The 14392-nt window shown below is 55.0% G+C and overlaps 2 protein-coding genes across 4 annotated transcripts in view; both read right to left on the bottom strand.

The window, feature by feature from the left end:
• Mfng (MFNG O-fucosylpeptide 3-beta-N-acetylglucosaminyltransferase) overlaps positions 1–5837 on the bottom strand; it is a 24069-nt gene extending 18232 nt beyond the window's left edge. For both annotated transcript variants that reach the window (XM_029555109.1, XM_008851302.3), the window contains exon 1: positions 5397–5837. In XM_029555109.1, coding sequence (XP_029410969.1) covers positions 5397–5651 — 255 coding nt within the window. In that variant the 5' untranslated portion in view covers positions 5652–5837. The remainder of the gene's footprint in view (positions 1–5396) is intronic.
• A 3384-nt stretch (positions 5838–9221) lies between these two features.
• The window catches only part of Card10 (caspase recruitment domain family member 10), a 28307-nt gene continuing 23136 nt past the window's right edge, over positions 9222–14392 (bottom strand). Inside the window, exons 15-21 of one of the 2 annotated variants that reach the window (XM_008851303.3) lie at positions 13740–13983; positions 13557–13626; positions 12659–12752; positions 11411–11569; positions 11189–11304; positions 10655–10767; positions 9222–10261 (exon numbers count right to left, since the gene is read on the bottom strand). In XM_008851303.3, coding sequence (XP_008849525.1) covers positions 10024–10261; positions 10655–10767; positions 11189–11304; positions 11411–11569; positions 12659–12752; positions 13557–13626; positions 13740–13983 — 1034 coding nt within the window. In that variant the 3' untranslated portion in view covers positions 9222–10023. The remainder of the gene's footprint in view (positions 10262–10654; positions 10768–11188; positions 11305–11410; positions 11570–12658; positions 12753–13556; positions 13627–13739; positions 13984–14392) is intronic. The other variant, XM_029555104.1, reaches the window with a different exon arrangement.

Below are 14392 nucleotides of genomic sequence, written 5' to 3'. Positions count from 1 at the left end.
TGAGCAGGGTCTCCCTGTAGCCCTACCTGTCCTGGAACTCACTATGTAGACCAGGCTGGCCTTGAACTCACAGAGATCCACCTGCCTCTGCCTCCAAAGTGCTGGGATTAAAGATGTGCCTTTAAATTTTTCATTACATTTATTTCATTTATTTATTTATTTGTGTGTGTGTGTGTGTGTGTGTGTGTGTTTCTGTGCATGCACATGCATGCCACCATGAGCTTATGGAGGTTAGAAGTCAACTTATATGAGTCTGTTCTCTTCCATCATGCGGATTCTAGGAACTGGACTCGGGTCATCAGTTTTGGTAGCAAGTACCTTTACCCACTGAGCCATCTCAAAGGCCTCCAATGACCTTGCAAGTCTCAAGGCAGATGGTATGACTGGTCCCCTTATCATGAGACAAAACTATGTCCAGGCAGAAGACCAAGGTCAGCAAGTCCTGAGCTAGGACTCCAACCCACAGACCTAAACTGTTTCTTTTTATTTTGTTTGTCTGTTTACTTGTCCATTTGTTTGTTGAGAGAGAATCTCATACTGGAAATCAGGCTGGCCTGGAACTCAACTCTGTAATCCAAGCTAGCCTGTAATTTGTAGTAATCCTCAGCCTCTGGCCTGATGTGATTATAGGCATAACCAGGCTGGACCTGGGACATTTCTTACCATCCCTAAATGGGTGGAAGCCAATCTCTTAGTAAACTGAATACCAACCCCAAATGAGGCAGCAGAGAGCCCTCCAATCCATTCATGGGCAAGACAGAATCACAGCCGGCAAGCACATGTCACACCCATCCCAGGCCCAGCCCAGCACATGCAGAGCTTCCCAGCCACTCAAGCCATACACATCATCACAGAGCATCTTGAAGGTCTTTGATGTCCCCATCCCTTGGGCTGTCCTATCAGCATTTGGAACAATTTTGAACCCCTTCTGTGGGGTCTCTCCCTCTCCTTGCGGGTCGTTGGCACCGGTCCACGAGGACAAGGGGAGCAGAAGCGACAAGCGGGGTCAGGACGGCCAGTGAGCACTGACGGAAGAAAGCCCTTCCGGGGAGGCAGGTTCAACGATGCAAACAGCTCCAGACTCAGTGAAACAGCTCCGTTTATTCAGTGGGAGAACTAGAGAAATTATAGTGTGGAGGCAGTAGCCAAAGCCTCAGCTGATAGGTGTTCATAGTGTGCTTTATTTACATGTGGGCTCCTATCGTCCAACTATCAGGCAATGCCTGATTATCATATAGAAAAAACCTGGGGGTAGTTTTTACTCCAGGTAACTATGCCAAAGGTCATGTTCCAAATAAGGTCAGGCATCCGTGCTTGGTGACACTTTCCAGGTAAGTCAGAAAGAGAGCAGGAGACCCCCTGCTGAAAAGGGGTGTCCTTCCATTAGGTGCCGAGCCCCTTAGAGCTATCCTGACATGGAGGACTACAACCCTAGCAGCAGGGTTTCCCAGCACCTTCTAAGTGAAGACCGAGGAGACAAAGTCTCCCAGTGTTCAATGTGTTCAAAGCCCTTGGGATCCCCATCTTCCATGAGACCCACACCTATGGCCCAGCTCTGTCCTCCCTCCACACTCAGGGTTCCAACCACAGTGACCCTCCTTTCTCTCTCACCCATAACTTCTTCCTTCCTGCCACTGCAAACCAGCCCTCCACACCAAAACAAACTCTGCCCAAAGCCTCAGTTTACCTATCTGTAAAGTGGGAACAACAAGCAAGGGAGGACAGGCTCCACTTCTTGTATCTCACAGGGAACAGAGGAGCAGAAATCTAGAAGCCAGGGTTGGGACACAGAGAGGAGTAGGCAGGACAGAGGCATACCTCTCTCCCAAGGCCCAGGGCCACACAGGTCTGCATCTGAGTCACAATCATCTCTCAGTAGGTTGTAAGACTACTTTGATCCTCAGAACTCCTTTCCTCTCAGAATCAGATTTCACCTGTACCCACCTTCTAACATGGCTCCCTACTGCCTTGGGATAAGTATGGCTAAGAGGCACACCTGACCCTTGTCACTTGATGTGGCCTTACCACAGCACCTCCTGCCCTGCCCTGGGACTTCTCGCTGCCCATATTTCTTTCCGTTTCCTCCAACACATTACGGGTACACCCCTCTGATACTTTGCACATGCTGATCTCTACACCCTCTAGCTCCTAATTCCAGCACCCGTTCCTCTAGGAAACCTTCCCTGATTGATGTTCCCTAATTACTTCAGAGAGTCTCTCCATGTGTTTTTTGATGCCATCTCTCCCACCAAAACGTGGTACCCTGGAGGCCACAGGACTCTCCAGCACCCAGCTTCCTCAGAGACCTGGGTGGTATCTACTTTCTGCATCCTCTCACACTGAGCTGATGCCAGAGCCCTGTATATGCTGGAGAGAGTGGCGGTGGCCTAGGCCTGGTATCTTCCTCTCTCCCCCACTCCATCCCATCCCACCCACACAATGCCATCGCCTGGATCCTAGGCCCATCTCTACCCTTGCTGTCTGGCCTCCTCTGCACTCTAGCCTCTCAAATCCCTGTGGCGTAAACTTCTCCCTGGAAGCCGGGGCATCAAGACTGAGATCCTAAAAAACAAAAGCAAGTGTTGTGGCAGAGTCTGACTAGTGTGCACAAGGCCCTGAGTTTAATCCTTAGCACTGCAAAAAATACTGAGAGCCCACCACCCTGGGCTAAGCAAGGCCTGGGTTTAGCAACAGAGCACTTGTACTAGCTTGTGTGAGGCCCTGAGGTCCATCCCCAACACCCAAAAGCTGAGCCTCCAGCCCTTTCTCCCTCCCAGCTGTGACACTTGCTGGGCCCCAGAGTCACCAAGCCCTTTCTTCTTCTTTGCACCTGTCATGTGGTCTGTCCACCTACCTCACCCTCCAGATTGTCTGAACTTCTGTCTTTCCTGGATCCCAAGGCCAGTCCTGGCCCAGCCCTTCATCTGGCTCCCCAGGTCCTCCTTGGTCTCTTGCTCTATCCCACCCTCACCCAAACCTGATGGAACCTGTCCAAGAAGTCAGGCTCTTCTTGCCCCACTCCCTGGGGAACTTTTGCCATGGGGTTGCAGAAGTCACTCAAGTCTGGTGGTCAGGCCAAACAGACTGAGAATATTTGCTGAGGAGTAAACAAGGCAGGGGGAGGAGGGAGCAGAGGAAGGAAAGGGCCAGGGTCCAGGCCAGAGCCTAGAGCAGGAAGGGGGCCCAGGAGCCTAGTGGTTTCAGCCCCCCCCCCCCCAGCCCAGTCCTTAGCCTCCAGCCAAGTGGTGGGCAGAATCCTGAAGCCAAGCCAAGGTCTGCGTTTGATTGATTTAAGCAAGGGACCCAGACAATAGTTAGTTACAACTTCACAGGCGGGAAACAAAGAGACCAGTAGCCTGCTGGGCAGGGGAGGGGGTGGCTGGGGACCATCTGCTACAAAGAAGGGGAGAGCAGGCTGAGGCCATCTCCCCCTGCCCAGCCCCCACCCACGAGGAGACTGTAGGAAGAAAGCCTCCCTCAAACTAAACACACAAAACAGCCTCCCAGCCCACCCTCTCTAAAGGACAAAGGCAGCACACGAGTCCCAGCCGGCTACACCAAGGCCACCTGCCACCCATCACCTTTAACCAGTCGGGCGCCCAGCACTGGAGTTAACCAGCTAGAATTGGTTCAGACACACTTGTGCTGTGTAGATAGGGAAACTGAGGCACAAGAGAGGGCTCATAACCAAGATTGCAGGAAGAAATGAGCCCAAAAGTGAGGGGTGATGGGATGGCTACAGTGGGTCTCCCTGTTCCCCCCACCTTCCTCCTGCACCTGACTGCCCTTCCTGTAACTTAAGGAATAAAATGGCTGAGCTCTGCCTCTTGTTGTGGGTCAAGCTCCAACACCTCTCCTGCCTGTGCTAGAATGTTACTGTAAATGGGAGCCAGTGCCTGCCACACAGGTGGTTGGAGGGAAGAGGGTGAAGAAGCACGATGCTTCTGACTGAAGCCCCTTTAGTGGGAAGCAGCTAGAAGGTGCCCTTGGTCCGGCTGCCTGATTGGCCTCCGGGAGGGAGCTGGGACTAAAGAGTAGGCAGCTGCTGACCTCTTTTGCCAGTCTGGGTCTATCAGGCACCAGCACCCCTGCTGACAGCCAGGGACCCCAGTAACCCAGGCAGCTCTGATTCCCAGACCTGGAGAGAGTAAAGGGACCCAGTTGAGTGGTGGGAGGGAGTCCCTTCTGGGTGACGCTGGCCAGCCCTTCCTCATCTCCAGCCTTAGTTCCCTCATCCGGGCCAAGGGCACCACCAGGGTGAGCAAGGCAAGACAGGAAAGTGCTGAGGACCACGTGAGGCCGGCAGACACATACCAAAAACAGGAAGGCCTGTGGGGAGGGCCAGACTGGTGGCTTCTAAGGAGGAACCAGACTCTCCCCAAGATAAAGCTGCATGGAGCCCTGGGGAGAGTGGGATGAGGGGGGCCCTGCTACGAAAGGGCTCATCCAGGTGTGGGACATCAGTGCCAGGAAAATGGGGGGAGTGTCTTTCAAACTGCCCCTACCTCTCCCTGACCCACCCTCTCCTTGGCCTCCCCTCCAAGGGTTCAGTCACTTCCTCCCACAGAGCCGGTGGCCACAGTAGGAACAGAGTGCATGTGTGCACACATGCACAAGTGCATGAATTCATATCTACCTCCCCTGAGACAGTCTCCAAAGCACCCCCCCAACTGGCTTTGATTGATGGGGACCCTGGGTATGGGGGAAAGGGCTCAGCTTATAGGAACCACCATTACCACCCACACACCTCATCACTGCATATCTAACATACTTAGCTCCATGTGTGAACACACATGTACACACACACACACACACCACATACAATCCCACGTGCCAGGCAGGCCTCCACCCCACCTCAACCTCCTGCCCACCCTGCCTCAGCCACTTCCTCCCACCCTGCCTCAGTCACCTCCTCCCAGAGGCAGCACAGGAAACTGGGAGGCTAGATGCCGCCCAGGCACACCCTGGGCAGCACAGTGGACCAGAAGCTGGAAGGAAGTACCCCTCAGCAGGCCATACCTCGTGTCTACCCCACATCCCCACTGCACCCATGTCGCCCAAGTCTCCCATTATCAGAGCCAAGGCAGAGTGGCAACCCAGGCCTGGTGGGGCAGCACCTCTCTGGGGCTTCCTCTATGGCTGCCCAACACGCACCAGTCAACCCCGAGGCGATGGGGAAGTAAAGAAGATGAGAGGGACCCCAAGGATGGCAGAGGATCCTGGGGCAGGAGCTGGTGAGTCTGAGGAGCCCCTGGGGTGGGGCGGTGGGGCTGGCATGTTGGAGGAGACGGCCCAGATGACCCCTATAGTGGGCAGCTTCCCCAGCCCAGCAGAAAAATCCTTGTAACCCCCTCAGCCAGGAGCTTTCCCAGGTCTCAAGGTGGTCTGCCTATCACCTGTTGCTTGATCCTGGAGACCCACGTGTCGAGCAGCAGGTCCAGGCGGGAGCGGTGGAAGGCCCAGGTGGTCTTGACTGCAATGAAGACATCGCCCAACTGCAGTTCCCGGGGTCCCAGGCTCGGCTGGTTCAGCCTGGGGGTCCCCTGCACAGTCTGCGGAGTCAGGCTTGAGTGGTACCGTAGGGACAGAAGCCCGGTGCCCAGGAGGGTGAGGAGGACTCCCGCCAGGCCCCGGAAGAGTCGATACTGCATTGGCACCCGGACCCCAGACAGCGGAGCCCCAGTCAGTCCGGGGTGGGCGGCTGGTCAGGCGGGGGACCTGGCACAGGCAAAAATCTGGCAGGCATCAGGGGCAGGCACCCAAAGGACAGGCGGGTGCTGGGGCTCTGGACCCCGAGGCTGAGCCACTACTGTCCCGCCAGCCGGCAGCCAGCGGCCAGGGTCGGCCACCTGCTCCACCGCCCTCCCTCCTTGAGAGGCCGCAGGGCTCCTGGCCCCGCCCCTGCTTCTGCTCCAGAGGCGGGGCCAGGCCCAGGGAGCCCCAGGGGTGGCTGCTAGGAACCACCCGCCACAGGGGCGCCCTGGCCCCACCAGCCACTGCAAACACAGCAAACCCTCCACCAGGTAGGGTGGAGCCCCTTCAGCCTTCCCGCCCCCACATCCCTAAACCGTTTACTCCACAGCGTCCTTGTGGAGCCTCGCCTCCCCAGTTTCCTTCCCGTCTGCTCTCCCCATTGCCCACCATCCTCCAGGCTTCAGGCCACTTGGCTGGATCTCTCTGGACCTTATGCTTAGTTCCGAGGTCCCTCCTCCAGGAAGCCAGCCCTGACCACCCCTTCCAAACCCAGGCTCCTGCAGAAGGCTCTGTTCCTTTTCACAACAGTAAACTCATAGCCGAGATCCAAAGTCCGGAAAGCGCAGAACAATCTAAGGTGATCCGACAGTCCAGGCACAGCACCGGGTTGGAACTCTGGCCTCTGGTCCTATCTGGAGTGCCTGTCTTTCCAGTTGTGGCCCACTTCACTAGTAAGGCTCCATAGTTGCCTCCTCAGGCCACCTTCTCCAGCCCCCACCTGCTTCCTGTCTCATTCTAGGTCACTCCCATCTGTTCCCTCCACTGCAATCCTGCCCTGGCTCTCTTCCCCAGTTGTCTGTCACCCAGTCTCTGACAACTCTCAACTTCAGCTTAACTGAGCTCCTGACTGGTCAGACCTACATCTACCACAGGACCTTTGCACTGAGCCCTGCCTGAGCCCTCTCTTTAGGATCGTGTGCCTCACTTCTTGACTCCTTTGGGCCTTTACACAAACAGCTCCACGAGGCTTTCCCTATTTACTTTAACTTGTAGTCTTCTTCCCCAGACCCCCAAGTCTGTCACTCCAGAATCCCTTCCTTACTGCATTGTCCCTATAACACTTTCGTGTCTTTCAGCATCCAGTCTATTTTACCTACTTACTGTGTCTTCCTCATGAGACTATTGGACTAGGTGTTTCTTTGACTGACTCCCCAGAGCCTAGTCTAGTGCCCAGAACATACTAGGAGCTCAATAAATACTTGCAAATTAATCACAGGATGGACGAGGAGATAGGAAAACCAAGCTTTTGGCACTAGCCCCAGGCCCAGTTCCCTTCACAGTCCCCGTTCTTAGCACAGTGCCACCAGGGAAGAGTCTAGGCTTTGTGACAGGTTCAGATCCAAATAGGTATCTGACTGTGTGGCTTTAGACAAGATACTTTGATCATCTGTCAAACGAGAGGCAGGAAGATGGTTCAGTTAATAAAGGCACCTGCCACCAAGCATTTTCCCCAAGCTGCCTGTCCCCGGAAGCACTGGGCCAGGCACATGGCAGGCGGTGGACAAAGTCCCTTTCCCAAATGAGGCAATGTAAACGCTCTGCCTTGTAGTGATGGCTATATCACATGAAGGACCCAAAGCTCTCCCTAGCATAGACCACAAAACCCCCATTCTGGGAACTTGCTGGTAATGTAACCTGCAGTTTATTAAAGGCCCTCACCCCTTTCCATTGCCCTGCTCTCCTCTTTATCCACCTCTCAGGCACTCAGCCCCAAACCCTTGAACTCAAGACCTTTGCCTTGTCAGTCAACAAGGCCCAGAGCCAGCCCTGGGCCCTCCAGAGCTCTCATTCCCTAGGCCCCTCTTGCCTCGACCACCCAGTGCCCAGTCACCCCTCTTCAGCTCACTGTACCAACCCCAAGCTAGGCTCTCCCAGGCCCATACCCTACCACCTTACTCTAGTCTCCCTGTAGGTTCTCCACCCACAGCCTGCACCCCAGCCCTACACCTTGATTTCTTGCCTCACTTCTCCCCACTCCCCAGGAGGCCACCGGGAGCTCATCTTCTGCCCCAGTCAGTACATCCCCAAGTCCCCGGGAACCTGCCCAAGTTCATCTATCTTTTTTTTTAATTAAAAAAATTTAGAATATTTTATTATTTTTATTTTACGAGTATGAGTGTATTACCTGCATGTATGTGAGTGCAACTGTGTCGTCAGAAGAGGGTGTCAGATCCCCTGGAACTGGAGTTACAGACGGCTGTTAACCGCCATGTGGGTGCTGGGAATCGAACCTAGGTCCACTGCAAGAGCAGTCAATGCTCTTAACCTCTGAGCCATCTCTCCAGCCCCTCATCTCTCTTTATATAAGCTTAATAAGTGCTTTTTGGTTTTTGTTTTTGAGCCAGGGTCTCGCTATGCAGCCCCACACTGGCCAACCTTGAACTCCAGATCCTCCTGTCTCAGCCTCCCCAGTACAAGGATTATAGGTGTGTGTCACCACACATGCCCAATAAATGCTTCTTAAAGGAAGAAACCCCAGAGGTGGCAAGCTGGCTCAGCGGGTTAGGACACTTGCCACCAAGTCTGAGGACCACAGTTTGACCATTAGGACCCACATGGTGGAAGGAGAGAACTGATTCCAGCAAGTTGTTCTCTGGTTGCCACACTCGCACCGTGCACACTTGTACATACACGCACAGAATGAATACATGAAGGACAAAAAAAAAAAAGGGTGGTGGGGCTAGAGGTTAAGAGCCCTGGCTGTTCTTGCAGAAGACTTGTTTGATTCCAGGCACCCACATGGTGGCTAACAATTGTCTATCCTCCATGGGCACTGCATGACACGGTTGCAGTTACTTACATGTAGACATAACACTCATGCACATAAAATAAATTTTGCCAGGTGTGGTGGTGCACATCTTTAGTCCTAGCACTTAAGAGGCAGAGGCAGATGGATCTCTGTAAGATCAAAGCCAGCCTGGTCTACACAGTGAGTTCCATGCCAGTTGGGGGCCACAGGGAGACCCTGTCTCAAAAAGAACAAATAAAAATAAATTTTAAAAAATTAAAAAAGTCTCAGCCATCAAAGCCAAAGGACACCTGTTCCCAGTGAGCTTGCCTGGATTCCTCCCACTGGAGGTGACTGTCCTCTCTCTGGAGGAGCTGTCTCCGGGACTCCACACACCCAGCTCTGGGTCTCCTACACTCAAGAATAGGTCACACCATGTCCTGCTAACTTCAGTGACCTGCTCCAGGGAACACTCCCTTAAAAGACAAGGCAGGGCTGAGGGCCCAAGTGGCCCATCTGTAGGGCTCCCCACCTGGCACTGGGGCAGGTAAGATGATGCCGGCACAGATGGCGAGTGTATCTAGGATGAGTCAGGAGGGAAATATGACCCTCCCCCCAGACTGAACAAGCTGGCAGGTACCTGAAAGTTTGAGTCTGCAGGAGCTGGAGGTGGGGACAACAGGGAGGGGTGGAGCAGACACAGCATGCCAGGGACACAAGCAAGCAGAAGGCCACCAGCTTCTATGACAAACTTTAATGACTCATTATGTGCAACTTGAGTGGAAGGACCTGGGAGTTAACCACGACCCATACATTCTGGTGGCCGAGCAGCCACCATCACCCTGGCTACCCAGAGGCAGGTGCAGGGCAGGAAGCTGGCCGTGAAACATGTGCTGGGTGTGCTCACTGAAACACATGTTTCTTAGTGTCCAGTGTCATTTACACAGTAGGACACACATAAGGAGACATGAGGGACACAGATGAGATTCAACCAGGGCAGCCACGGTGTCCATGCGTGATGGCACACACAAAAAATGTGAGTGGGTGGTGGGACCACACAGTGCTGGTCAGAGCACGCTGAGGACGCCAGGGACTTTGTGTGCCCCAGGTGGAAGGACAGAACCAATGCCATGAGAACATGAGTGTGCAAAGTCAGGCACAGGTGTGAGAACTTGACTCCAAGGTGTGTGTACGGAGGGCACAGACACACGGAAGACCCAGGAATGGAAACACGGGGACATTGGGACTGGTGGGGCACCCAGAGCAGCAAGTACAGGGGCAGGTGCAAGCTGCACCCCATGGACTCCCACAGTCCCACAGTGCCAGTGACAGACTCCAGTGAGAGCACAGGGTTGAAGTCCCACATCAGAGAGTCCATGGGTCAAGGAAGGTTCCAGGATGGGGAAGGCCTGACTCTACCACTGACATGGGGGTCCCAAGAGCCGGTAGCCTCTGCAGCACAGGCATCCAATGGAAGAGGCCCAGGCACCAGATGAAAGACACTCAGATGGTTGATGGCAACTTGGGCACAGGATGGGCCCTCAGGCCTCACTGCTGCTGCCGCTGCCACCTCGGGTACTACCTTGCTCCACCCACACGAGGCGGGCCTGCTCCTGCAGGATGCGGCCACGGACCACTTTGGCCAGCTCTTCTGCATGGCCCCACGCATGGGCAGGCACCTGCACCCAGGAACAGGGAAGTCCCCAAAGCCGCTGTTCCGAGCCACGGCACTGACGAAGCAGCTCTGAGTCCCGCCAGCCTGGCCTGCCCAGCAGGCTCCTGTCAAGGGGCAGATGGGCAGCGGTCAGAGTGGATTGCATAACACACACACACACACACACACACACACACAATACATATATGTGGCACATGATACACATACATACCACTCACATAATACACAACAATACACATGTGATACATAACGTGCACGATACACATTATGACACACATGATGCACATGATACATGTGATACACCCACATACGCACCTATCATACACACATTAATACACGCACCATGATATATACATGCACACATACCAGTAACACAATGCACACAATACACATACATGATTACACACACTCAAGATGGACAGACAAGCAGAGGGAGACAGACAGATACAGAGACAGAAGCATCCATAGGGGCGCCTGGCCCATGCCCACCCACTCACCTGACCTCCCGGACATTCTTCTCAGTCACTTCCACATGGATGACAATGGGGTAAACCTCACTCTGCACCAGCTCTCGCACGCCCCCAGTACCCAGCTCCAACAGACAGTGCTTCTTCTCGGACAGACAGACTGGCTTACTCCTGGGCCCACTTCCCCCACTGCACCCACCCTGCCCCTGTCTGCCTCCCAAGGGATAGTCCTGCTTTCCTACCCAGAGGGAGCAGGCAGAAAGGAAAGAACCAGAGGAGGTGTTAGACTGAAGAAAGGTCAGGTACCCCTCTGGACCAGGGTCTCCCATCCCACTCACCCACCAGCCACTACCCTGCAACCCCAGTCAGCAACCAGGACAGTGGAAATTCAGGGACAAGGACACCCAGGTAAGGACCAGCCCAATACTTCCAGGGTAAGCCACAGGAGAACCACAGTCCCAACCCAACCAGCACAGGAGAAGACACTGAGGAACCCAGGCAGTGGCCCAGATGCTGGTTCTGAGTACCAGAATTGCAGCCTAGCACCCTCCATCCAGCATCTACCTTCCCAACAGACTCCTGGATGGTGCGGATCCTGCTGCCCAACCCAGGGGTGGTGGGCTGGGCCTTAGGGGCTCCAGGTGCCGAGGATGAGCACTGTTCCTCTCCAGAGAGACTTTCTGTAGAGGACGGAGTGAGGCAGGACCCAGGGTTATGGGCCTGACTGTCCAGTGACACCCTACCACATTCCCCTCATCCCCCCCCCGCCCCAGGTGGCAAGCTCACCAGCTGGGCACACTTGGAAATCCAGCCGGGAGCTGGGCAGATCCAGAAGGTTTCGGATGAGTCGGGGTGCCAGACACTCGGGCAGGAGCACCACAGGCCGCAGTGCAGACACTAGCAGTGGCCGCACCAGGCTGTAGGGTTTGAGGCTCTGCTCCAGCTCTGCAGGAGGGAGAGGTACAGAAGAGATGAGAGGCTCCACAGCATGCTCGAAACCAACATCACCTTCTCACCATCCGTTTTCCCTTCCTGGGTCCTGCTATGATCCACCACACGTATGTCTCACACACACACACACACCCACACACACACACACACACACACACACACACACACACACACACTCACGGAGGAAGAGCTGGAACTGTTGCTTTGGGTCTTCCTGAGCCTCTGTCTCAGCTCTGCCCTCTACAGGCCACTTCTGACTCATCAGTTAGGAAAAGGCTTCCAAATGTCAGTCAGATCATGTGACTCCCTGCTTTCAAAGCACAGTGACTTCCCAGCATCCCTGGGCAAAGGCCACATCCTCCCCATGGTGACAGCACAGCCTGAAAGCCTGGGGAGGATGGAGCGGCTAACCAAGCTCCTGCCTTAGCTGTGTGCAATGTCAGGGCTTTTGACTCCAGTGCAAAGCCACGCCCTTGCACCTGTCAGCCCACGCAACTTCTCCCTGTCCCCAGCCCATGTCATACCTTTCTAGGTGCAGGGCCCCTGGTACATGCTGCACGGCACCCACCTCTCCAGTGTCACAGACCTCACTCTTTCTAACCATGCTCACTGACTCTCCTACTAAACAGGGAGCTCCTTGAGCGAGGGGCTGCTGAGTCGGTCCCGTAGGCTACAGGCTGGCACTCCACACCCATCTTCTGTGCCCACCCAGGTCATGCTCCTGTGACTGCATGAGCCAACCCTTCTACCAGGGGCAAACTCCTCTTCAGCCTCAGAGGCCCCAATTGAGAGAGCCTCTCTTCTAAAGTCTTCCCTAACCACTCCATCCTGGGTGTCCCTCAGCAGTGCCAGTCCCTCATCTGCCCTCCCCATCCCCACAAGCCCTTTCACCCTCATCTGGCATGGTAGGTGGTGCTGGTACCCACCATCACTCAAGATCACACACACACCAGGGTCAGGGCTCTCCTCAATCCACCAGGGAGCCTTGCCCCTCAGGACTGTGCCCACTTCCAAGCCAGAGGCCACTCAGAGGTGCACTGGAAACTCGAGCAGCACAGACGTTCCTTGTTCCTCCAGGCTCACCTGAACAGGGCTCTACAGACGGTTGTTCAACTGAGTCCCCTGCAGCGCTCCCTGAAGGCTTGGGTCTCACAAGCCCCAGGGCTCTTTTCTTCAGCTGGGAGAGCAGAAGGAATGAAAGTCAGCCAAAACTCACTCCATTCCACCAAGAGAAGGGGAGCCCAGGGGGCATCTCACCACCACTGTCCAGGCTCAAAGGGGTCAGCACAAAGCACTCCCCTCAGCCCAGCCCAGCCCAGTCCCAGGCAGGCACTCCTCCAATGAGCTATATCAGGACCTTGGGTGGGAAAATCAATGACACCAGCACTACTTAGACCAAGCCTAACAACTATGGAACACGCACAGTGCAGGCACTAGGGCTGGATGTGCGGGAACTCACAGAAGCTGCTTATTGGCCAGGAGGCAGGAGGACAACCAACCTCTGGTTACAGCAGAGAATGGAAGAGGTTCGGATGCTTGTCAGAACACAGCTGTGCAGCAGCAGGGCTGGCCCTGATCTGGATAGTCTGCCCAGCTCCCACGCTCCCAGCCAGCTCCCCAGCAATGGGGCCTCCCTGGCCATCTAACCTGGGAGCCTCACTTTCCCATGAGCACAGTGGTGACCCAGCTCAGGGACAGAAAAAGGGAATGTGATTGCTATCAGGTGTCCTCTGTGTGCCGGCCACACTCCTGGGCCCAAGACACATTCCATTCCATCTCTCAACTACCCTCAACAGGGAAACCAGTGCTCTCTATTTGCTGAGCACCTAATAGCTAACCACTTAAATCATGGTGACAGTGTAAAACGGGCCGCTCCCCCTTCTCCTTCCCCAAGGCTGACAATCAGCCCTGCCCCTCCCTCTGGATGCCACTGTGCTGCTCTGTCCCCAGACCCTCTCCCTGCCCACCCAGTGCTGCTTACATTGCTGCGTGGGCTTCGGTGCCTGCTGGGGGATGGGTATTTTTCCTGAACTTCCAGAAGCTTCTGAGCTCTGTGGGAGGGAATGAAGTCATGCATTTAGAGGGAAGAGCAGGCCCTGACCTCCTCTCCTTCAACCCATCCTGTTCCCAAGGTCCCCCATCCTGGGCTCCCAGCTGTTGTCACCGCTGATAATTGGGTACTGTGCCCCGGTCCAGGTCCCGTAGTGTGAGGGGGTCCACTCGGGTGCAGAACCATTCCTGCCGCCGCTTGTAAGCTGGGTCCACCAGCCTCAGGATCTCTTGGGCTTTTACACAAAGGGCATAGGGATCTGCTCGCTCAGGCAGGGAGAGGTTGGCTCGAATGTAGAAGGGCTCAGAGCCTGGCCCCTTGGCCCAGACGTCTAGGGCTTCATGGAAGGACTGGCAGGCTGGGTTTAGACAGGGTGGGAAGGACAAAGGAGGCTAGTGAGACAAGGGATTGACCACTGAAGGCCTGGGGGTAGGGGCAGGGGGCACTGGTTGCGGTCCTCTGTAGAGCTGGGCTGGAGGACTGGCTTTAAGTGGGAGAGTTAGGTGCAGAGGAGGTAGGGACTTTCTTGAAGCTGCCAAGTCCCTAGTAAACAGAGCCAGGGCTCAAAGCTAGGTCTCTGGACTGCTTTTTCACAGTAAAGTGCTTACTAGGGGCAGAGAGGACATGAGAACACACAAAAGGAGGCCACGGCCCTACGGAACGCTAGGATTTCTGCATCTGCTTCTGGGCCTTTCTTTTCCCACCCATACGCTAGACTAAAGCAGAGGGCCCCTTGGACCCTGACTGTCTAGACCTCAAGAGTTCCC

This window comes from Nannospalax galili, unplaced genomic scaffold (genome assembly GCF_000622305.1).
Source record: "Nannospalax galili isolate Female #2095 unplaced genomic scaffold, S.galili_v1.0 scaffold445, whole genome shotgun sequence".
NCBI classification, from domain to species: domain Eukaryota; kingdom Metazoa; phylum Chordata; class Mammalia; order Rodentia; family Spalacidae; genus Nannospalax; species Nannospalax galili.
This window is presented reverse-complemented; position numbering and strand designations above follow the sequence as displayed.